The following is a 24,229-nucleotide window of genomic DNA, read 5'->3' as shown; positions in this document are numbered from 1 at the left end:
GCCTATTTTAACCTTTAAAAAATTGTGAAATAATTTCAGACACAAGAAGTTGTAAAAATAGCCTTGGCTGGTGTGGCTCATTGGTTGAACACTGGCCTGTGAATCAAAGGGTCGCTAGTTCGATTCCCAGTCTAGAGCACATGCCTGGGTTGTGGGCCAGGTCCCCAGTGGGGGTCGCGCAAGAGGCAACCACGTGTTGATGTTTCTCTCCCTCTTTTTCTCTCTCCCTTCCTCTCTCTAAAAAATAAAATAAATAAAATCTTAAAAGAAAGAAGTAAAAAAAATAGAATTCTAATGTATCCTTTACCCTGTGCTCCCTGATGACATATTATATAACTATAGGGCATTATCAAATGCACCAAGCTGATGTTAGTACGGTATTAACTGATCTACAGAACAGTCAAATCATTTATTTAAACAGTAATCTACTAACTTCTTTATGTTAAAAGTCAGCTTAGTAGATCTTTCTAATCTATTGTTGTTGGGACAGATTTCACTTGGACCCCTTTATGAACTTCCATCAACAGAATTAGAGTTCTAAATTGATTTGTGTATAATTGATTTATGAGGTTTGTCCAGAAAAAGTCCAGCCATTGTTAATATAAGAAAAATGGTTTGTGCAACTTTGGTGTAACATGGCAACCAAGGAGAGTGGACTGGAACGTGCACCTGTGAACAATGATGACTTCAATGTACTAGTCAGTAATGGACAGTAGAGACCACTGAGTGAGCATATGTACTGTGTGGCTGTTGCATTCAAAATGTCTGAGTGAGTAGAGCAATGAATGTGCATCAAATTTTGCATTAAGCTTGAACATTACTCTGAGGAAACTATTTGGATGATTCAGAAGGCCTTGGCTATGGGCAACTGGTGATTGGAAGCTTTATCACAACAACATGGCCCACTCATGCATCACGCCTCATACAGAGTTTTCTGGTGAAACATCAAATCACCCAGGTGACTCAGCTCTCCTACAGCCCAGATTAGGTGCTCTGTGACTTCTGGCTTTTTCCAAAACTAAAATCACCTTTGAAAGGGAAGACATTTCAGACCATCAGTGAGATTCAGGAAAGCATGACAGGGCAGCTGATGGTGATTGGGAGAACTGTGTGAGGTCCCAAGGTGCCTGCTTTGAAGGGGACTGAGGTGTCATTGTCCTATGTACAATGTTTCTTGTATCTTCTTCAATAAATGTCTTCATTTTTTCATATTACCTGGCTGGATACCTTCTGGACAGACCCATGTGTGTGTGTGCGTGTGTATATATACATACTTTAAGCAGTTTAGCAGCAATCATTAAGAAGCATATTGTCATTAAAATTAGAAATTAGAAAATCACATATTATAGTGGCTCAGATGGTGGGAAAATCAGCGTGGCCTGGAGGGGAGACTGAAAGCCTTGTGGTAGATATGACTGAATCTTTAAGGATAAGTAGGAAGTGTAAAGGTAGAGAGGAGATGCAAGAGTACTGCTGACCACTTATTCCATTACAGAGCTGTACAAAAGTTGTCACAGAGAGCCATGTATGGAGAGCTGACATGAGATTGTAGCAGAATGGAGAGGAACAAAAAATATTCCAAACAAAGAATATTCAAAGAATACCAATACTCATTTGATATAGGAGATAACAGAATCGATATAGTCACCGATGACAACAGAACGAAATGCCTGGGTCCTGGGGAAAGGTTGAGCTAACACATGATTTGTTCTTCAGTTCAGGATTATTTCCTCATCGATGACAGAATAAGTTAATAGATCACTTAAGAAACAAACAGACAAAATAACAGGACACAGACTGGATAATGCTTTATCCATTTTTGTTAAAAAAAGAAGCTGAGATAAGTAAGCAAAATGAGAATCCTTTTCCCAGTTTTCCTCTTCTCAGGAAGTTATACCTCTCCTCACCCAGTTGCTCAGGTCAAACGTTTTACAGTGATCTGACTCTCCTCTTTCTCTTTTACCTAATCTATCAGCAAATCATGTTGCCTTTTTTTCAACAGAGATTTAACTACCTCTTTCCTCCTCCATCTAATGTAAGGCATTCACATGTGTCACCTGAAAGACTGTAAAATTACTGCAATGTCTTAACAGTTAGTCTCTCTGCTTCCATGCTTGTTGCCTCCCAACAGTCAATTCTCCACACAGCAGAAATCAGATTAAAACTTAAATCAAGCCCTGCCCTGTTTGACATCTTCCAATGACCAGTATAAAAATCTAAAACCTTTATTACAGGATTAATTGATAAAGTAACCATTTGATTTTAAAAAATGCATAATCACCTTAAAAGACTAATAGTGAATTATATACTGAATATTTGCAATGGGTAAAAATACCATATTTTTAATCTAAGGATAACCTCTCTTAGCTGAAATCCAAAAAATCCAAAATGTTTGTTCATTTATCTCCCCAAAAGTCAACTGAAGCTAGCAACAGAGGAGTAATTTAATTTAGAGATGTTTATATAATAACATATAACAAAACTTTGTTTTCAAATATCTGGCTAACCTTGCTTTGGCTGGTAGTGTAAGAAATGTGTTTATAAATTGGCATGCGGTTTTTCCTCTGAATATTTCACTCTAAGGTTCTTTATAAAATAGGGGTCATCCAACCATGTAATATGAAAAATAGAGACATTTATTGAAGAAGATACAAGATGCAAGAAATATTGTACATAGGACAATGACACCACAGTCCCCTTCAATAGGCACCTTGGGACCTCACACAGTTCTCCCAATCACCATCAGCTGCCCTGTCATATTTTCCTAAATCTCATTGATGGTCTGAAATGTCTTCCTTTTCAAAGGTGATTTTAGTTTTGGAAAAAGCCAGAAGTCACAGAGCACCTAATCTGGGCTGTAGGAGAGCTGAGTCACCTGGGTGATTTGATGTTTCACCAGAAAACTCTGTATGAGGCGTGATGCATGAGTGGGCCATGTTGTTGTGGTGAAGCTTCCAATTACCAGTTGCCAGTTGCCCATAGCCAAGGCCTTCTGAATCATCCAAATAGTTTCCTCAGAGTAATGTTCAAGCTTCATGCAAAACTCAATGCAGATTTGTTGCTATACTTGCTCAGGCATTTTGAATGCAACAGCCACACAGTACACATGCTCACTCAATGGCATCTACTGTCCCCAGTGAGTAGTACAGTGAAGTCATCATTGTTCATGCATGTGCATCCCAGTCCACTCTCCATGGCTGCCAGGTTACATCTATGTCACACAAATTGTTCTCATTATATTAACAATGGCTGAACTTTTTCCGGACAAGCCTCATAGTTCAAGTATTAGAATATAGAGTTAAGTAATCAAGTAATTGACATTCACGATGTTTATATTTGTTGTCATCCTCACTGTCAACATTGTTATAGGATTTGAGTTCTTCAGTATCTTACATAGGCCTATGCAGTCTAAAGATCCTCAGTACATTTCAGTGGCGCTGACAAAAATGTTTAATTGGAGCTGAAAAAAAGGGTCAGTGTTAGTAGAGTTCAGCAGTCAATCGTCATTTCTATTCCTCTGGTAAAAATATTTTGGCATATGGACACTCTGAGCATGTGGTCAAATGCAGCTATTAGCATTGAGACCTTCCCAAAGTTTAGTTAACAAATTCATTTAAATTGTAAGTGTTTACATATGAATGCCTTTTTAAAGTATATTTTATTGATTATGGTATTACAGCTGTTCCATTTTTCTTCTCCTCTTTATCCCCCTCTGCCCTGCACCTCTCTCCCAGCAGCATTCTCTCCCCACTTAGTTCATGTCCATGGGTCATACATAAAAGTTCTTTGGCTTCTACATTTCCTGTACTATTTTAACCTCCCCCTGTCTTTTTGTACCTACCAATTATGCTTCTTATTCCCTGTACCTTTTCCCCCATTCTTCCCCTTCTCCCTCCTCACTGATAACCCTCCATGTAATCTCCATTTCTGTGATTCTGTTCCTGTTCTAGTTGTTTGCTTAGTTTGTTTTTGTTTTTTAGGTTCAGTTGTTGATAGTTGTGAGTTTGTTGTCAATTTACTGTTCATAGTTTTGATCTTCTTTTTCTTAGATAAGTCCTCTTAACATTTCATTTAATAAAAGCTTGGTAATGATGAATTCCTTTAACTTGACCTTATCTGGGAAGCACTTTATCTGCTCCCCTATTCTAAGTGACAACTTTGCTGGATAGAGCAATTTTGGATGTAGGGCCTTGCCTTTCATGAGTTTAAATACTTCTTTCCAGTCCCTTCCTGAAGGTTTCTTTTGAGATATCAACTGATAGTCTTATGGGAGCTCCTTAATAGGTAACTGCCTCTTTTTTTCTTGCTGTTTTTAAGATTCTCTCCTTATCTTTAATCTTGGGTAATGTAATTATGACGTGTCTTGGTGTGTTCCTCCTTGGGTCCAACTTCTTTGAGACTCTCTGAGCTTCCTGGACTTCCTGGAAGCCCATTTCCTTTGCCAGATTAGGGAAGTTCTCCTTCATTATATTTTCAAATAAGTTTTTAATTACTTGCTCTTCCTCTTCTCCTTCTGGCACTCCTGTTATTAGGATGTTGGAATGTTTAAAGCTGTCCTGGAGGTTCCTAAGCCTCTCCTCATTTTTTAAAATTCTTATTTCTTCCTTCTGTTCCAAATTGTTGATTCGAGTTCCAGTTTCCTTCCCTTCACTGTTGGTTCCCTGTATATTTTTCTCTATTTCACTTTGCATAGCCTTCACTTCTTCCTCCACTTTTCATCTGTACTCAGTCATTTCTGTGAGCATCCTGATTACCAGTGTTTTGAACTGTGTGTCTGATTGGTTGGCTCTCTCCTTGTTGCTTAGTTCTTTTTCTGGAGTTTTGATCTGTTCTTTCATTTGGGCCATATTTCATTGTCTTTATGCACCTGTTACATTGTAAGGGGAGGAGCCGTAGGTATTCACCTGCTTGGGGCAACACATTTTGCTATGTTGTGGGGGAGGGGTTTTGAAAACCATACAATCAAATTCAGAAACATATTTTGTCATTCTTTCTAATTATATTTTTGACCAGAAATATGTGTTCCCTAAACTAGGTAAAATTTAAAGCCAAAATAAAGGAAACTGTGCTGATATTTCATTTTCTTTTTAAAAAAGTTATCTTTCAGGAGACTTCTGCAGTGATTATTAATAATTTCCTATTTTCATATGGTATTTATTCAGGTCCAGTAGGTTGCAAAAAGCTCTTTTAATTTTTTTGTTTATTTATTGTTTTGGGTGTGTCTCTCCTCTCTCCTTTAGCTATAGGACTCTTATTAGTATTAATAAGAAACATGTGATACAGCTGGTATCCAAGCCATCCTTGAGCTAGGATTTCTTGAAATGGTAGGAAGGCAGCCATAAGGGTAGAAGACTGCACGGAGAAAGAAGTTAAGGAAGCTGATACGTGACCCACAGAGCCATCTATGTTAGTGATTCTCGGACCACAGTTTTTTCTGAAGTTAGTGTTGCTATATGGAAATAAAAGTGGAAAGGCCCACATTCCCTTGCAATTTGTGTATGGTTGTTAAAAATCATAGAATCCCAAGACTTCAAGAATATAGAAGAGAGAGAGAGAGATGATCGTGAGCCCGTAAGGTTTTAAAAGACTTAATGAAAAAAGTCAGCTCAATTTTAATTATATTTTAATATGAAGTTTGGACCTATTGTTTCAATAATTATTTTTTATCTTTACCTAAAAATTTGTTAGGTGTTATAGGGTTAATTAGCTAGATAGTCATATTTCATTAAATATTAATATCAAAGTTGAATAACCACAGAAGACAACAGCGCAAAGTCAATTATGAGGCAGGAGTATCTGCTATGTCAATTTATGTGGGAACAGAAATGGCGGTTGGATTCCCCTGGGATGACTTCTTAAAGGCAGAAGAACTTCAGTCAGTTTTTACAAATGAGTAGACTGGAGGGTGGAGTAAAGGTAGTGCCATTTTATTTGAAAACTGAGAAACACATTGCTGTTTCTTGGAATAATGAGCAGATTCCTTTGGCTGGAGTAGAGGACTTATATAAGAGAGTTAGGGGATGAGGTGTTATTTTTTAGATTACATTAAAGTTTTGTTTTAGGGTTACATATGTGTTTTGACAAATGTATAATGACATGTATCTATCTTGATAGACTCATACAGAATAGTTTCAGAGCCCTAAAAATCCCTTGCGCTCCGTAGGGAATGAATTTTAATCTAATATTCACAAGGACCTTTTCAGAACATTACAATGACCTAGTGTCTGAAAAACTTTCTTCAACAATAGAAACAGTAATAAAAAAGATTATCTTGATTTTCATGAAGGAAAGGATTGATTTTAATTACATGGGTAATTTGACTTTTTTGTGACTTTAAACCTATAGCTTTATTTTCATTTCTTTTAAATATATATTTTACTACAATATAAGTTGCAAAATGTAGATTTAAATGAACATTACTAATAAACCCACAATTCATAGGTGAGCTGACATTTCAATGAGCAGCTTTCCTGTGTTCTGTTTTCTGTGCATGTATTATTTTTGTTCAACATAAATGGTATATACTGTTTTTTATCCTGGCTTTTTAAATCATTACATGATGAATGGAATTCCTTATAATTCAGTGCTCAGCTATAATGTATTTTTTAATGACTGAATGGTATTCCACTGTATGGGTTACAGATTTTTCATAATTTCATGGGTTATCATGACATCATTATGGAAAGTGGTAATATTGCTTCTTTATTGTTATTTAGCAGGTGAAGAACTAAGTGTCAGACAGGTGGAGGGATGTTATTTAATAAAAAGTATTTACATTTGATCAGGAGTCTTCCTTTTGTCTTAATTCAACTTGTAGTTCCATTCATTTATCTATTTGTGGGTTTTGTTATTTAATCTCTCTCAGTCTTAGTTTCCTTGCCTTTAAAAGTTAGTAGGTGCTCTAGTGTTTTGTAAGTGAGAGTTTTCTAGGATGTCATAGAAAAGTAGGAACAAAGGTAAGAATAAATTCTTTCATTAAAATTTCATCAATTGACAAGTCTTTTACTCTGTCTGTTTCTCTTTCTCTAACCTCAAGTGCACAGATTTAAACTAATTACAACCTTTGGTCCATAACAGATTCACACCATTGGCCCACAAATGACCCCTTTTAATTTCTTTCTGTTTGAGGTGTCAATACTATATATAAGACATCTGTGAATTCCCCAAACATATAGTTGACTCTTTAAGGATGTCTACTAGTCAAAATCAAAATTGTCTTTTCTTTTGATACATATGACACATATTGTATTTACCATTTTGTTTCTAGCACCTACTATAGTGTCTGGAGCACACCACTTGCTCATTCAATATAGGTTGCACAATTGAGTGGCCTTCACATGGACCCGTTACCTGGACGAACATTTACTATCAAAACTTGTTAAAATGTAGACATTAGCAAAAGAGGCAGGTAATTAAAATAAATACAATTCATTGAAGTTAGTAGTGAATGTGAATTGAGAATAAGACATTCACTAGAAAAGCTAGGCGGCAGTGAAAGACTGAACAGAAATTGTACTAAATGTGAGTTAAGAAAACAAACAAAAATGAATAAAACCCTCATGGTTTTATGTTGTGTGAGGACACGATGCTTGGGACGTCGCACACTAGAGGAGTGTATATTTTCATCTCTGCAATAACTCTGGGATGTTGGAGGGAAGCTTAAATATTGTCACTTTTCGAAAAGTTTGAGTTACTTCTCCGGGTCACACAGCTAGTAAGTTGCACCTCTGGGATGCACACCTGTATCTGTCTGACCATAAAAGTACGAGCCTTAATGGGTGATGATAAATTGTCTTAAAATTGTACTACAGGTCTTCAGAAAATTTAAGAATTAATCTTCTCAAAATACCTTCATTATCTAACTGTTTGCTAATCAAGGAGGAAGATTTCCACTTATGAATTCATGTATAGACTCTGGAAATTTTACTTTTTCTTGTTCCTTTTTCTTGAACTTCCTGGACACAGAATATCTTTGCTATTTCCATACTGTATACACGTGAGCCAGAAGTTTGACTTCATAGGCATTGAACTTTTTGCAAAAGTCTTTTGGAATTCCTTCTTTAATGTCCCTGGTGGGAATGGTTGGTTGTAGTGCATTTCCTCTTCCATTTGGAGTTAAGTAGGTGATCTGTGTTGCATTGCTGGTACACCTGATGCCTTTCTTGTGCTGTTGCAGAATTATAGTAGAGGACACAGTGGATTGGCGACCCCAAGACAAAATTGTCCTTAGTTCCTCTTCTTATGAGCCTCACGAAGCAGAGGTCCTCACTGTGAAAGAAGTCAAGGGCCACCATGTGAGGATCCAGGAGCGGCTCAAACACCGGCACATTGGTAAGGCTGTGCTTTGTTGGTGAAGGGAAGTGAATGAGCCAGAGGGAACATCGTTGCCCTGGGACCTTGGGGCGGATCACCATTCAGAGGAGCTGGATAGTATCTTCTGCTGTCCTGGAGTCACCCTAGAAGGCTTTATCTCTACCCCTTCATTAGTTTTATTACCTAATTAAAAATATTTTGATGTGAAGGGATTTTTAAACTTTCATTTATACTGGCAAGTCTAGAAGCAAAAATGGTTACAGCTCTTGTTCAAGGTCATTGGACATTTTCATGACTAGGCCAGAATACATCTCATGGGAGCTGAGTTTCCAGTTCATTTCCTGGCACTCTGAATCACACAATTATTTAGAATGTGGTAGTAATTGTAAATAATGACTTCTTTTTCCATAATTAGGAATGTGTATTTCCTGACATAAAGTTCATTTTGTGTATTGATTACTACTGCTACAACCCCCCCCCCCCGCAAAAACCCAAGTGCCTTTTCTAAAAAAAAAAAAGTGCAGAATATTATTATATGCTGTACACAGTCAAAATATATTACACAAAAATAATAAATAAACATAACCATAAGCTTCCTGCTTCAGTGTTACAGATACACCGAACACAGGAAATATAGGTAATAAGTCATAAAACATGGAAAGAGAAGGATTAGGGAATATGTTTTTGTCTCCGATTTGTGAGAGAGAAATAGATGTTTTCAATAGGACTGTATCTAAAGCTATATTTAAATCATAGTTCCAAGGATAGTTTCCTTTTTTTAAAAAAGTAGCCAAGAATAGAGAAATCGTCAGTGCTCCTTGCCAGTAAAGCTCCAGGTGAAATGTTTGTGGAGGGCGTGAAACGAGCCAGCACTTGACTCCCGCTCCCGCTGCCGAGGAGGCTCCTTCAGGCAGTAGTGAACTTGAGACCCACTGTGGGAGGACGCTGCCACTGTTCTTTGTCCCTTTACTCACTTTAGTTCTGTCATTGCTTCTGTGGCTCTGGGATTCCTCATACTCATGAAAGAAGTCCGCAGACATTGTACCACCGAACGCTGAGCCTCACACTGATGAATTTAAGGAAGGAGGTTGGGGACCCCACTAACTAGTCAGGTCTGCCCTGACATCCCTGAGCCAGTGACCTGTCCCAGTCCCCACAGTTATTGCGGAGAAATGAATTCTCGCTCAAGCACTCTCACTCGGATCCCAAAGAGACATAAGTAAACGGGCTTTTCATTTCTCAGCTGACACTGTGGAGAATGCCTGAGGAAAAGCAGACCTTAGCGTTGGTAGGACTTCCAAGGGGAAAGGAGTGTTAACATGTGGTAGGTTCCCTGGGTCCCCAGCTGGCAATTTCTGAAATAGGTTTTTAAAGGTTTTCCTTCCCCAACTCTTTTGCCCCAGGAAGTGTACATGTCATGGAGGATGGCCGGTCCATTCGTTTGGCTGCTGAGGTTGGACTTTTGACCCGAAATATACAAATCCAGCCTGATACATCCTGTATGGGGAGACTACTTGTGGGGTCCTTCAGGAAGTCCAGCAGAGAAGAATTTTCAGGTGAATGAAATTTCCAGTTACTAAACATTACCAATTGGAGCTTATTCATCTGAGCCACACAGAAATTCCCACTGTGAGAATTTTCCTTTATAAAACAAAATGTTCAAGTTAGATCGCTCCTCTGTGCTCCAAGAAGCTATGAATTTTCAGTCCTAATCTGTGCTTAATTATCGGTGTGATGTTAAAATAATATACTAGCGATCAGCACATATGCACAATTTTACCTCAAAGAAAACATCTTCAGCAGATGTGAAATTTCCTCTGCTTTGAAATTATAGATGATTTAATGACCATTTGAGTTTTATCTCTTTCCTGAATTTCTATTACTCTTTCCCAGTAGCGTGCTATATCTGATGGCAGGCCTTAGCTCACGCTATAAATTACTAGCGTAAATTTAAATAAAAATGATTTCCATATTCTAGACTGCTTTAAGGATCAGTTCATTCTCTCCTGTTTCTTTCAAGTTTTAGCTCTTGGGATGCCATGCAACTATTTGATTAGTACCTTATTTCTTAAACTTGTATTCCTTAAATATTATCCCAAAGTTGTTTTGTAGCCAAATAAATTTGGGAAAGACTGTCACTACAGGTCTATTTAGAGAGTCACTGCACACATGAACACGATAAAGGCTTTGAGAAAGCCTGGAAGAGAGGATCTAGCCACTTCCCATGCGTATCGAGCATGGAACACCTTTTGTTGGCACATCTGTTTCATCAGGATGATAAAGGGCAATCTTCAGACCTCAAATCCAAAGTTCGGGATTTCTGGTCTATAGAACAAGTTTTCACTCCATGAGCTGTCACTCCATCACTTCTCAACAGAAGTGATTTTGCTTCTCCGCACCCCTGCCCCAAAGGGTACCTGAAGACATTTCTGCTTCGCATAGCTTTGGTCAGGGAGGGGACGTGCTGGCATCTAGTGGGTAAATGTAAATGGTAAATGTCCTACAATGTGTATGAGACAAGCTCCCCACAAGAAAGGATTATCTGGTCCCAAATGTCCATGGTGTTGAGATGAGAAATTCTGCTCAAGAAGACTGAGACAAAGGCTGAGTCCTGGTCTTCTGGAAATGAAACTATCCCGGAGGTGATGAACGTGGAGAATCAGGAAGGGAGAGCAAGGCAGGGCCTCTTCTAGCCTACACTGCTGGCCCAGGCAGGGCATGGTCACAGACCCAGGACCCTTGACCACTTCTGATGGTAGAGCACGAAGCCAGACGTGGACCCTCAGAAAGATTGACTTGGACCTGTTCCTCTGACATTGCTGATCCGGGGTTTTTAAAATTTTCCCCAGGGGAAAGGAGAGAACCCACACTAAATGACTCTTCTCAACCAGCAACTATGCTGGTTTCCACGCCTATTTCATCTCAGTTCACCTTACCATCCCCGTGAGAGAGTCATTTTTATTGATGTGGAAACAGAATATATAATAAAATTGCCTGCTAATTTGTAAAGCTCTGTCACGAGCTTGTAAACTCCTGAGGACAAGGTTGGGTTTTCCTACAATGGTTACTATAATATGTATACTAGGTGCTCAATAAATGCCAATGAGCAAAATAAATGAAGAGTAAGAAAAGCCATCCAGCTAGAAAGTGGCAGAAGGAACGTTCACATTTGATCCTGATTTTTTTTTTCTTTTGAGAGAGGGGAAGGGAGGGAGAAAGAGAAGGAGAGAAACATCAATGTGTGGTTGCCTCTCACACACCCACTACTGGGGACCTGGCCCACAACCCAACCATGTGCCCTGACTGGGGATCAAACCAGTGACCCTTTGGTTCACAGGCTGGTACTCAATCCACTGAGCCACTCCAGCCAGGGCTGATCCTGATTCTGAAGCCCTTGTTAAATGAACTTTTAATTTTGTAAACATTTTGGATTTATAGAAAAGTTGCAAAGGTAGTATGGAGAGTCCCTGTATACCCTTCATCCAGTTTCTCCTACTGCTCATATCTGAAATAACTCTGGTACATTTGCCAAAACCAAAAAAATTAACATTGGTGCTACTATTAACTGAACTCCAGACATTATTCAGATTCCTCCAGCTTTTCCACTAGTGTCCTTTCACTGTCTCAGAGTCCAATCCAGGTTCCCACATTGTATTAAGAACCTTTGCATTTCAGGGACTACAGAATGTCTTATGATGTTTTGGCCCAAGAATGTATTAACCTACCAGATATAGAATTCTGTATGCAAATTTTAATGTGAGATTTGCTTTGACATCTTTTAAAAGATTATTTATAGAGAGTTGCAAGATTCAGTTTATTTACAAGTTTTAGTCAGAGTTTTTTTTGACAATGACCTACAATGATAATCATTAACAATCATCTATTTATTTTTATTTTTTTATCCTCAATTGAGGACATTTTTTCCATTGTTTTTAGAGAGAGAGGAAGGGAGAGAGAGCAACATTGATGCAAGAGAGAAGCATCGATTGGTTGCCTCCCATACGGGCCCAGACTAGGGATGGAACCCACAACCTACGTATGTGTCCTGACCAGGAATTGAACTCATGACCTTTCAATTACAGGATGGTGCTCCAACTAACTGAGCCACACTGGTCAGGGCACTAATAATCATTTATTAATCTCTTACTCTGTGCCAGATATTGGGCTTAGTGTTTTAATCTCCACGAAAACACTATTCTTACCTTTCTTTCAGAATTGAGGATGAGCGATGTGAAGAGGTTTAGTAACTTACAGAAAGTGACATAGGCAAAACTCACACTCAAACCTAAACCCCCTTCTCCTATTGTTATACTACAAAGGAGCAAAAACAGAATGAATCAGCAGTCCTAAATTTGAGTCTGTTTGCAAACCATCAGTTGTGTCCCTCTTGCCCTTGGCTCTGAGCTTGCTGTCTAAGTGTCCTGGGTTTGGCCTCCTCAGCTGTACTGATGGTGAAGAGGCTGGGAAATGCAGCTGATTGGGATCAAATTTTAGTTCTACTGCTTGCTAGGTGTGTGATTGTGAACAAGCCTCAGTTTCATTATCAGTAAAACAAGGTTTTGTGGAGTGACTAAATGTATAGGTTCTCGAGCCAAACTGTTCAGATTTGAATCCTGACTTGTGATTAACTCTGTGACTTAAGATAAATTACTAAATCCTTCGGGGCCTCACTCTCATCAACTAATAATGATGGAACCTTCTTCATAGGTTTTTTATCAGAATTAAATGTGTTAAATACATGTTTTTAAAATATGAACCTCTCCATTTTTCTGTAACATCCTGCAGAGCCTGGATTTGGTAAGATCTGCAGGTGTAGGTCAAGGGTGCCAGCTATGGATGTTCCATGGTTATAGGGCAGAAAAGCAGACCAGAACTTACTAGTCTTGCTTTTAAATCAGAGATCTTTGTCAGTTTCCTCCTTCTGACCAACATATCCAGCAACTTGTCCTCAGAATTGTGATTTTCATAAGGAAAAAAATAGGAAAATAGTCATGAACAGAATCATTGCTTGATTCTCTAAATGCGTAAGATATTTTATGTATTGCTATTAATTGGTTTTCAGTCTTATACAAAACTATCAATTATAACTATGCCAATATGAAGTAAAAGACAGTAATTAAAATAATATTATTTTGACTGGAAATAATTTTTTCCTTGTTTTGACTGAGATTCTTGAGCCACCTTCCCCTCTGCAAAATGAGGTGGTTACGTGTGGACTCACACTGCCTGTGGTGTCCTTTGTGCCAAAGCTCTATGCGGAGACAGATCTGACAGCCCTTTCAGCTCTGCGTTACTGGTGAGGGCCACTAGTGACATCAGAAGTGAGAGCACCAGGCAAATAGCTTCCGGGTGTTTCAGCATTCCAGACTACGTCCATGCTATCTCTCCGTGTCTTCTCAGCCAGTGTCGTGTGAGAATTTAGATGTGTTGGAATCCTACTGTCTGTCTGACATGAAGAAAGACACTGCATCTCTCCTACTCACAAGCGCTTGGTTCTTCACAGCAGCTGATTTGCAAGGGTTCTCGTCTCTCCTCTGTGAAAGGCAGTGGGGAAGGTGGAGGGTTTAGGCTGGACTACCTCTGACCTTTAAATACTATTGCTAAAACACTCTGGGTCCCTCCAATTTTAATGAGAGAAATAATTTCTTAGTTTACCTTTGGCATTGAAAATATCAATTTTTTAAAGTAAGGGACCAAGATGCTGACTAACCTGGCTAAGGGCATATGACTAATATTGGCACATAGCTACAGCCCAGTCACCTGACTCTCGAGGTAAAGTTCCTCTTTTGATTCTACCACGTCCCCCACTCTTCCCCGTGTGCTTGCCTGGGGTTAATAGTGCAGCCTCTCCATCTGTATGCTTACATTCAAGTCCTAGTGTGTCACTTACCCTTCTCTGTCTGAGTTTTCTTATCTGTAACATTGGGATAATGGCTGTACTTACCTCAGAGCACTTTTGTGAAAATTTAAGGAGGTCATATCCTTATATGTTACATATTCCGTGCCATCTTCAATATAAATTGTGATGTGCCTAAGGTATATGTAAACACATATAAATATAATAAACATATAAATTGTGAACTTTCCTCTGCTTTGAAACTGGAGATGATTTAATAACTACTTGAATTTTATCTTTCCCTGAATTTTTATTTTCCTGTAGCATGGTTTGTCTGATGTCAGAAAACTTATATTATATATATGTATATATATACACACACACACACACACGTGTAATTTGACAAAAATAGGTTTACAATGGTGAATATGTGAAACAGTTTATTTTTATATTATTATTTATGAATTATTGTATTTTGTATATGAATTATTGTATTGTATATGAACAACCGTAAGTCTACTCTTGGCCACCCCTGTACACGTGTAACGGAACAGTGCCTGGTACATATAGATGCTGTATGACAGTTACATATTATAGTTTCAAGTTTACCTCAGTTTTTCTGATAATCACATTACTATCTATTTTACCAAGAGTATACACACTGACATATTAGTGCTCATTATATTTTAAAATCAATCTATGGATTCACTATATATTGTTTTAATAATATTTACTTAAAATAGTCCAAATAAAATTGTCAGTAAGACTAAATAATTCAGTAACCTCTCCTGATATAAAAGATGCCAAAAGTCTAATTATTATGAAAAAGAGAATGTAGTGTGGCTAAGATAAAAATACACCATTTTATAGAATCTTAAAATCATTTTATAAATATGTTATTTCCTCTATCATGTCTTAATCAAGAAGCATGTATTGAATGTCAAACTTTTCACTTACATCATACTCTTAAGAAATGTTTAAAATGTTTTATGGAGTTGGCTGTTACATTTTTTCATGCAATATCTCTGTGGGTGGCTCTGACCTTTTCACATGTGGTCACTGAGAAACAAGGAGGGAGGCGGCACATTGAGGTGAGTGCCCAGGAATCCACAGTCCCTTCGTTCTGACCCAGGTCCTTGGCCCAGCCCTGCAGGCAGGTGCATGGAACATTGTTAAGCTTGGTGAGCCCATCTCCAGTGCCCATCTGCTTTCTCTAGCTTTCCTCTTTCCCCGTCCTGTCCCCAGACTCTTCAGATCTCACATGAAACTTTCTAGGCATTAATGTCATATATTAAAAATTCACATTTTGTTAGTGGGACTCACTGGCATGAAATATTGTGCTAGTGCTAAGAATAAAAGATTACATTTCAATGAAAAATGTGCATATTCTGGGGCTAATAAATGGACCATCTGTCTGCCTTTTGTGGAGAAGCAAAAAGTACCTGACGATATGCATTTTGTTTACAGGAATCCTTCAACTTTTAAATGTAGAAATTCGGAACTTTGGGTCACCGTCGTTTTCATCCATCGAATTCACTCATGTGTCGTCAGGGTCCTGGATAACGTCTTCTACTCTGCACCAGAGCTGCGGTGGGGGCATTCATGCAGTTGCCAGTCACGGGATCATTTTAAAAGACAATATAGTGTTTAGCACAGTTGGCCATGGCATTGATTTGGAGGGTCAGGCCTATTCTGCCTCTAATAATCTTGTGGTTCTGACGACACAGTCAGTGGGCTCCACCGATTGGGTGGCAGGAATCAAAGTGAACAAGGCAAAGGACATCAGCCTCCATGGTAATGTTGTGGCAGGATCAGAGAGACTTGGCTTTCACATCCAAGGCCAGAGGTGTTCCTCTCTTGAAGCTCTTTGGTCTGACAACGTGGCCCACTCAAGTCTTCATGGTCTTCATCTCTATAAGGAAAGCGAACTTGGCAACTGTACTAGTGTCTCTGGCTTTTTGGCCTTCAAGAACTTTGACTACGGTGCCATGCTACATGTGGAGAACAGCGTGGAGATGGAGAACATCACTCTGGTGGACAACACTATTGGTCTTCTGGTAACAGTATACGTGTCTTCTGTTTCGCAGCATTCCATTGAAAATGTGCAGATTGTGCTTAGGAATTCAGTCATTGTGGCCACTAGCTCCTCTTTTGACTGCATTCAGGACAGGGTTAAGCCTTCCTCTGACAACTTGACATTAGCAGACCGAGCCCCTTCCAACCCAAGAGGGGGTCGAGTTGGCATTCTGTGGCCTGTCTTCACCTCAGAACCAAATCGGTGGCCTCGGGAACCATGGCACAAAGTGAGAAATGGTCATTCGATTTCAGGAATCATGAAACTTCAAGGTAGGACGCTTGGGCTTATCCACACAATGTAGTTTCATACATCTGTGCATAGAATTTGCAATAGCATTCTGAAGTTATATCCACAAAAGTGTATAGTGTAGTCCAGCACTTGTACAATTGACCACGTACCAGGTGTTGATAACCACAATGATAGTTTGTAATGTCAATGAGTGATTCCTTTAAAAGATGACTGCTTTATACATGTAGAAGGGTTTTTATAGCATTTCATTTGATTATACAAAATTTCTCTTAGGTGTTATTTTCCCTGTTGTACAAAGGAAGGAATATGGATACAGAAATTGTGTCTAACCACAGTGGTTGACCAGTTGGTGGGCAGCCAGGAATAAAATCAAAGTCATACCCCTGCCTATGCAATAATTTTCTATTAGATCTCTTTTGTGATATTTTAGTTACTCCCTATGGATTTTGATCAACCTATCATAAAAGATATTGCTCTTAAGACATTAATATGTTGAAATTCTCTTTCTTATATTTTGCAAACAATAAGTCCTGTCTTGAAGAATTACACATAATTAAGTCAAGGTTTACGTAAACTCTTGGACATACAGTAGCACAGATATTTTAGTTGGGTAGTCTATATTTGTGGTTGGTAGTTTACATGATATCATGTTACGATATCTTACAAATTTTTTTCAGATGTCACCTTTTCTAGTTTTGTGAAGAGTTGCTACAACGGTGACCTAGATGTCTGCATTCTGCCCAATGCAGAGGACACTGGAATCATTCATCCCATAATAGCAGAGAGGACCAAAATGCTAAACATCAAAGATAAAAACAAGTTCTACTTTTCTCCTTTACAAACCAGGTACCAGTTAAAGCATTTATACTAAGCCACTTCTATGAAGTATTTGGCAATTCTTCAAATCCTTACATGTGTTTGAAAAAGAATAAAATCATCAGTGGAAATAAAAATAAGTCTTTCTGGAAAGATATGTTAGATTAGTTGAATGCCCCCCATTCTTTACTTCTGTGTTCGTGTGCTTTAATATATGATTTTTGTGATCACTCTCACTAAGAGGCTGAGGCTGTTTCTCTCTCTTAAATCTGGGTTCTGCCATGTGACTTTCTTTGGCTACAAAAGGGGCAGAAATGATGCAGTGCAATTTTTACTGATATTCTTTTATCATTTTGTCTTTACTAGAGATAGTTCTATAGGATGTTTTCAATCATTGGAAAAATTTTAGCTCAATTTTTGAATATTCTATAGAGTATAGTGTCACTAGTCTTCAGAAGGAAGCTTAGGAGCCCTTGTGCAGCGATTGGTGGGAAGAAGGAGACCATGTCAGGAATCTCTGAGCTGAACCATGTGGCTTGGACAGGTAATGATGCTCAGACCAGGTATAACTCTATTCTTGAACCTAGGGTCTGAGAGTTTATTCAAGAATCTGAAAACTAGATACAGCATTATTTTTGCCATAAAAAGGAGTGTGAAAATCAGGAGCAAGGAAAATGGGTTACATTTTCTTCCTCACAACATTGGGGAAAAGTCCTTTAGTTGCAAGAAATGAATGAAGAAAAACTACCCCAGTTGGGAAGTTTATGTTTTTGGCCCAAAATCTGTCTCCTGAAGACACCCACTCCTAAGCCACTTTTGGTACCTAAATATTATTAAGTATGCAATTTGGGTTATTTACTCTTTTTTCTCCTGTCCAATTTTCCTTATGTTCATATATTACCTATGAGATGAAATAGTTATAAAGCTAAATGATACTAGCATCTGATTCTTTGTATTGTAAATACTTAACACATGGTTGGCATGCAATAATTTTTTAACATTATTACTAATGATACCTAAAAGCATTGGACCTTAAATTCATAATTCTCCATAATTCAATGTTATAATTGCCTATTATTTGTTTGTGTACCTTACCTGACTCTAAATTCTGAAAGTATAGGAACCATGTCTATATTTTTGATTATTGTACTCCCCAGCCTGTAAATAGTAGGTTTCCAATAGATATTTGTTAAATGATAATATCTATTTTTACCTTGTTTGCATATAGAACAAATATAATATTTATAATGATAATCTTAAAATACTGCAAGGCTCCAAAGTTCCATAAAGAAATGATTACATTATTTTCAGTAGATATTAGAGTTAGGAGCAGTTTATTACATCTTACTACTTAGAAAATTAGCAATCTATATAAAGATGATATATCCAGAGTATTCAGGTAATAATAAAGTCTTTCTTCTTGACTGTCTAACAGGAAAATAACGTTTCCTATAGAGTTTTATTTAATATCTACAAGCATGTAACACATTATCAATAATAAAATCCTGTTGAATATTTTTCATCAGGTCAGTAATACCAATATGTTTTCTTTTTTGTTGCTTATCATGCAGTGAGAGTTGCTTTCTGTCTATCTCTACAGGAGAGATTTAGGGACACTGGGCTGCCCTGAATCAGACTGTGAAAGTCCAAGAAAATATCTCTTTAAGGATCTGGATGGGAGAGCCCTGGGTCTACCCCCACCAGTTTCTGTGTTTCCTAGAACTGAGGCAGAATGGACTGGATCCTTCTACAACACAGGTTGGTTATAACCTCCCTGGATGCCTCCAGTAGATGGAGCCTGTATGTGAAGGAGCTGGTTTGACTGTGTTGTCTAGTGAGAACAAAATATCCTGGAGAGGCACTGAATTCCAGAGTTGGAGCCCGTGCTAATACACTGCTCAACCCACCTGCATCACAGGAATGTTGAGTGATTAAGAGATGGGATCACTGTTGGGGCCTCCTTGAGATTGCTGTGTCTATGTCAAAGGTACAGATTCTCAACACTAGTTCTGTGCACAGGTGAGGAGAAACATCCTCTCAGTAGCTTGGTCACTGGACCTGAAGCAGCGTCAGTACTAAGTGTTTCACATGTCAGCCATAGAGCCAGGTCCTCTGTTTTCTAACTCTACCTTTCTCTTCCATCAGGACTTTTGGGCTCTGAATCCAGAGAGGCTGGTGGAGCAGCTGGCATGCTGTTTGCCTTCCTGTTCATTTCCTAATCGGTGCTGGGAGTTTAGGAGGGGGCTGTGATAAAAATTTCTTCTTCTTCTTGCTTATACAAACAAAATCCATTTAGCTATCAATTTTTATAGCTGAACCCCAGGGAGATTATTGTCCTCTTACTTCTACAAACAATGAGACTCTGAGTTTTTGTTTGAGTTCAGGTGGAAGCTGCTGCAGGTAAATCTAAAGAATTTGCCCTGGTTTTTTCCTATTTCAGTGGTTGATTCTTAAGACTTCTCTCCTAGTCTTTCCTTTTTTAAGTTTTGTGTGTGTGAATGTTCCAGGACTATGTCCTCAGATCTGCTTTTCTCTTCCTCGTCTTGCTTCCATGTCTAAGGTTAAAATACCATTTAATGCTGCCAACTTCCAATTTATATCTCCAGCCCAGACTTGACCCTGAACTTTGGTCTGGTATATTCGACTCACTCCATTGGGAAGTATAACTGGCATTTCAGACTTAACATGCCCCCAAATGGGATTCTTCATCTCTGTCCCCATTTATAACTTGCTTCTTCCCTACCTGACTCTACTTCAGTAATTGGTACCATCATTTATGAGGTTATTTAGGTAAAATGTCTAGAAACAATAATTTATTCTTTTTTTAACCTCAATTCTTTCACTTCTAACCATCATCATCTCCTACCTGACAAGGGAATAGTCTTCTGTTTTTTTCCTTGATGCTCCTGTACTCTATAGTCTATTTTTTCAGTGATAGCCAGAATGATCTTTTAAACTTTCCAATGGCTTTCTGTTGGTGCCCGCCTCCCCACCCCCACCCCAATGAAATCCAAACTACAAGCTGTGTAGTATCTGGTTCCTGCTCATCTCTCTCACTTCATATTACATAATACCCCTTTTATTTACTCATCATTGTCTTATTTTTCTTTAACATGATAAACTTATCCCTACCTCAGGGCCTTTGTATTGGCTATTTCTCCTGCCAGAAATATCCTGTTCTCACTTCTTTGCAGAGACAGCTCCTTCTGTTCGAATGATAACCCCTCAAAGAAGCCGTCCCTGACCATCCTATCTAAAATAAATAGTCCTCCATTACGCTTTACTATGCCTGCTTATTTTTGTCACAGTTCCATTACTTGAAATTATATTATAAATGTACTTGCTTACTTGTTGATTTACTGCTGGCCCTTTTAGAGTACAAGCATGATGAAGGCAAAAATTTTGTCCCATTCACTGTTATATATTTCAGGGACGAGCAACATATATTAGTTTATGAACTGATCAAGTGAATGAATTATTGATAACTGAGGAGACTATTGATGCTTTTTTCTGCAAACCATTCAAAAACATGCAGAAGAAACTGAGGCCTTCAGGCCATTGGTTTAATAGTTAATTTATAATATAGAATCCTAAAACCAGGAAGATTCCAGGTATCCCTTTATTGTTTTTACCTTTCTTCCATTTGAACTACTACTCCTTTATAACATTTGTCATTTAGAGAAGTTTTACATAAGTCTTGTAATTACCATAAAATGTCATGCTTCAGCACTTTTTAAATATTTCTCTCAAATTTTTTCATAGGTTGAAGGCTTATCTTTGTAACAGAGTGACAAACTGTGGGGATTACAGTACAGGTTTCAAAAAGTCTGAGTGCATGAAACACACTCAGTAAATATTCATTTTGATATGTTAACTAGAACCAGCAAATACATTTTTGCACAGAATGAAATCCATAGAAATGCCTATATGAGAAAATAGATGCAGAATAGTAAATTTTTTAAAAAAGATAGGCAGCTACTCTCCATTTACCACTCCTTCTATTCAAATAGCTTTCTGTAGTTAGTTGTTCTATTGGTTTTAAGAATCATCCCACTGTTACAAATGTTCGCTTGTAGGAAACAGCCTTATGCTGTAATATAAGTACATGAATAATTGTCATGTTTTTCTCAACTTGTGGGTTTGGTAAGGACCCCATTTCTGTGAAATCAATATCAAGGGGTATATATTACAGAGTACTTAATGAAAAATACATTTCAAATAAGAATAAGGACTAAAGATAGTGTCTTCATGTGGGTTGCCCCAGAAGCAGACTCTGATACAAGGCTTAGAATCCAGGTAGTTTATGTGGGGGGTGAACTCAGGAGAGTAGAGAAGGGGAGAAAATGACATAGAGAAAGCATTGAGGCCACTAAATTGTCACCAAACTGGTCACCACTGTGGACAGCTAGAGCTCAGGTATGTGGAGGTCAAGTGGGGAGCTCCAGGAGACTGTGGAACATGACCCCAAATTATCCCAGCTAAGTCAAGAAGAGGTATTTTTTATCAAATCCTCATTCATCTCTTGCTGAGAGATGCTGTTGAGGACATTAACTCTCCAGCCCTTTGGCTTTTGCTAAACACAGGCCAATTGTGCCCTTTCCCATGGCGAGAGAAAACCTTTCTCAGAAGGGAACCGTGGGTTTTTGTCATAGCAGTCTTTCGTTTGTGGAGGTGAGTGCCAAAACCATGCGTGTGGCTCTGAAACGTCCATCACAAACAGGAGCTCTAAAATGTCGGTCAAATCCTCCACGTGTTAATACTAATGTTCTTTTGATGAACTTTTAGGTGGTTGTTTACCTTGTGGCATAAACACACTATTTAGGCACAGGCATTTTCTTGCTCCTGGTTGTCATGGTGTATATTTTATTTTCTTCTCTCCCTGTCTTGGATCTGAAACCTGATTCAATGATGATCAAACTCCGGTAGGTATATATGGTTACATACCATTTACTATCAGGGTGTGGACAAGCAGGAACGTGTGTGTGAGTGGCTGAATGTATATAGGGAGATAGAGCTGACTGTCTTCAACTTCTGATGTCTTAAAGCTTTGTAACATTTTAAATGAGGTTGCTGTAGGTACCAACCTCAAGGATTCCCACAGTAGAATCTGCGGTTTCCTGCACTAAAAATACAATCTGTGTCCTCTTGCAATGAAGGCCTTCTGGGTGCCAACAGAACTGTAGTGTTTCCTTTGACTTCCAAATATGAGCAGATCCCTCCTTCCCAGATTCAAGTCTGTTTTTATCTTTTAAAGCCTTCTCTTCTATGCTACTTTCCAGTTCCTGTTCACAATCTGGTGGATGACAAAAGTACAAATTTAATCTTGGGAAAAGGAACGTCTATTTTGTATTTTCTGTCTTCAAAACAAGAACCTACGATCTTCTACAAAGCAGTGAGAACAGTGCAGCAAAGATGAAAATGAAGACTACTGGAACCAGCTCCCACATTTATTCTAAATGGCATTAAGTCTAACACACCGTTATGTCCTTTCTCGATTTTCTTGAGAGTTCGGAATCTATTGTCTTTGACGTTTAGTTTTAACTTGAAAAAAAAAAAAGCAGGTTTTATTTGCACATAGAAGTTCACATACAAAACTATCCACACAGACTGATATCTATAGGTGCCCACATGTTGTCATATACTCCAGCATTGGGAGCAAACATTATCCGTGTGGATCGGCTATGAAAAATACTGTGCCAGTGGGTTTTTTATCTGTGCAATGCAGTGTGTGTAGCCAGGGGAAAAGTGAGCTGTTAATTTTGCTTTGTACTTATCTGTAAGTTTACATTTGCAGCCAACTTTGAAGCATGCGTGACAATAGAGTGCAAAGCAACTAATCCCTAGAAGGAGATCCTCTAAGAACTATTTGCATTTTATTCTGGAAAGAATTTATTTTGATTGCAGAGGCATTTGATAATCTGAATATCCAAAATCATGTAGAAAAGCAAAGTCTTGAAACTAACATCCCATTTAAGTAAGACTAGATAGATTTCAAAGCTTCCCATTTTGTTTCTGATTTACTTCCTGTTTGTGCTGGATGGCTAGCACTTGGCATCACCTCTCAGACAAGTTCCTATGTGTGGAACACTGGTGTTGTTGGGAGAGGACTGAAAAAAGTCAGAGCTTTAGTTTCAGTGACCATTTACAATTTCTCCGATGTGATGAAGACAGCCGAGGGAGATGAAGTAGAAGCTGGCATGCGCTGAGCACCTTTAGTGTGCTAAGCACTGAAGTGGGCATCTTCATTCATTTGGAGCATGCATTTTGACCACCTACTCTCTACTCTACCAGCACCTTCCTAAGGATAGGACTATAGTTGTGAAAAAGATAATGTTCCTGCTTTTCTCAAACTTATGTGCCAGTGGAAATATGGGAACAAATAAGTAAAAATATTCCACTAGAGATGAGTTATTAAAAAGTGAAATAGGGTTCTGGGCTAGGGAGGTAGTATGAAGGGTGTGTGTCTGTGTGTGCACATGTGTGTAGGGAAGCTGCTATTTGAATTAGTTACATTTCCAATGAGACCTGAGTGAGGAGTGAGGAGTCCCACTGCTCTGAGCAGAAGAAGGAACCTTCCAGGGAGAAGGACCAGCCAGAGCAGTGGTTCTAAGACACGAATGGCCTCAACGTGTCTGAGGGGTGGGTGGAAAGGAGGTCAGCGCCACTGGTACATAGTAAATGAAAAGGGGAGTAGTTGGAGCTAGCCAAGAGCCATCTTTTTTACAGGCCAGGCTAATTTAATAAGATGATGTCGGAAGGTTTTAAGAAAGGTGGTGATAGGATTTTATTCACTCTCTGACAAGATCATACAAGCTGCTATAGAGTGCACGTATAATTGGTGGGAGCAAGGCTGGGAGCAGGCAGTGCAATTAGGAAGCTGAAGTTAGGGGGGCCCAAGAAATGCGCTCCTCCATGAGTCATCCTGTGCCGGCCCACAA

At 38.6% G+C, this 24,229-nt stretch overlaps 1 protein-coding gene across 2 annotated transcripts in view; it reads left to right on the top strand.

The window, feature by feature from the left end:
• PKHD1 (PKHD1 ciliary IPT domain containing fibrocystin/polyductin) overlaps positions 1–24,229 on the top strand; it is a 447,336-nt gene that overhangs the window by 307,082 nt on the left and 116,025 nt on the right. For both annotated transcript variants that reach the window (XM_024558059.3, XM_045193323.2), the window contains 5 exons: positions 8,177–8,331; positions 9,717–9,869; positions 15,617–16,495; positions 17,153–17,321; positions 18,892–19,049. In XM_024558059.3, coding sequence (XP_024413827.2) covers positions 8,177–8,331; positions 9,717–9,869; positions 15,617–16,495; positions 17,153–17,321; positions 18,892–19,049 — 1,514 coding nt within the window. The remainder of the gene's footprint in view (positions 1–8,176; positions 8,332–9,716; positions 9,870–15,616; positions 16,496–17,152; positions 17,322–18,891; positions 19,050–24,229) is intronic.

This window comes from Desmodus rotundus, chromosome 11, assembly GCF_022682495.2.
Source record: "Desmodus rotundus isolate HL8 chromosome 11, HLdesRot8A.1, whole genome shotgun sequence".
NCBI lineage: Eukaryota > Metazoa > Chordata > Mammalia > Chiroptera > Phyllostomidae > Desmodus > Desmodus rotundus.
The sequence above is the reverse complement of the archived record's forward strand: the minus strand, read 5'-3'. Positions and strand labels throughout refer to the sequence as shown.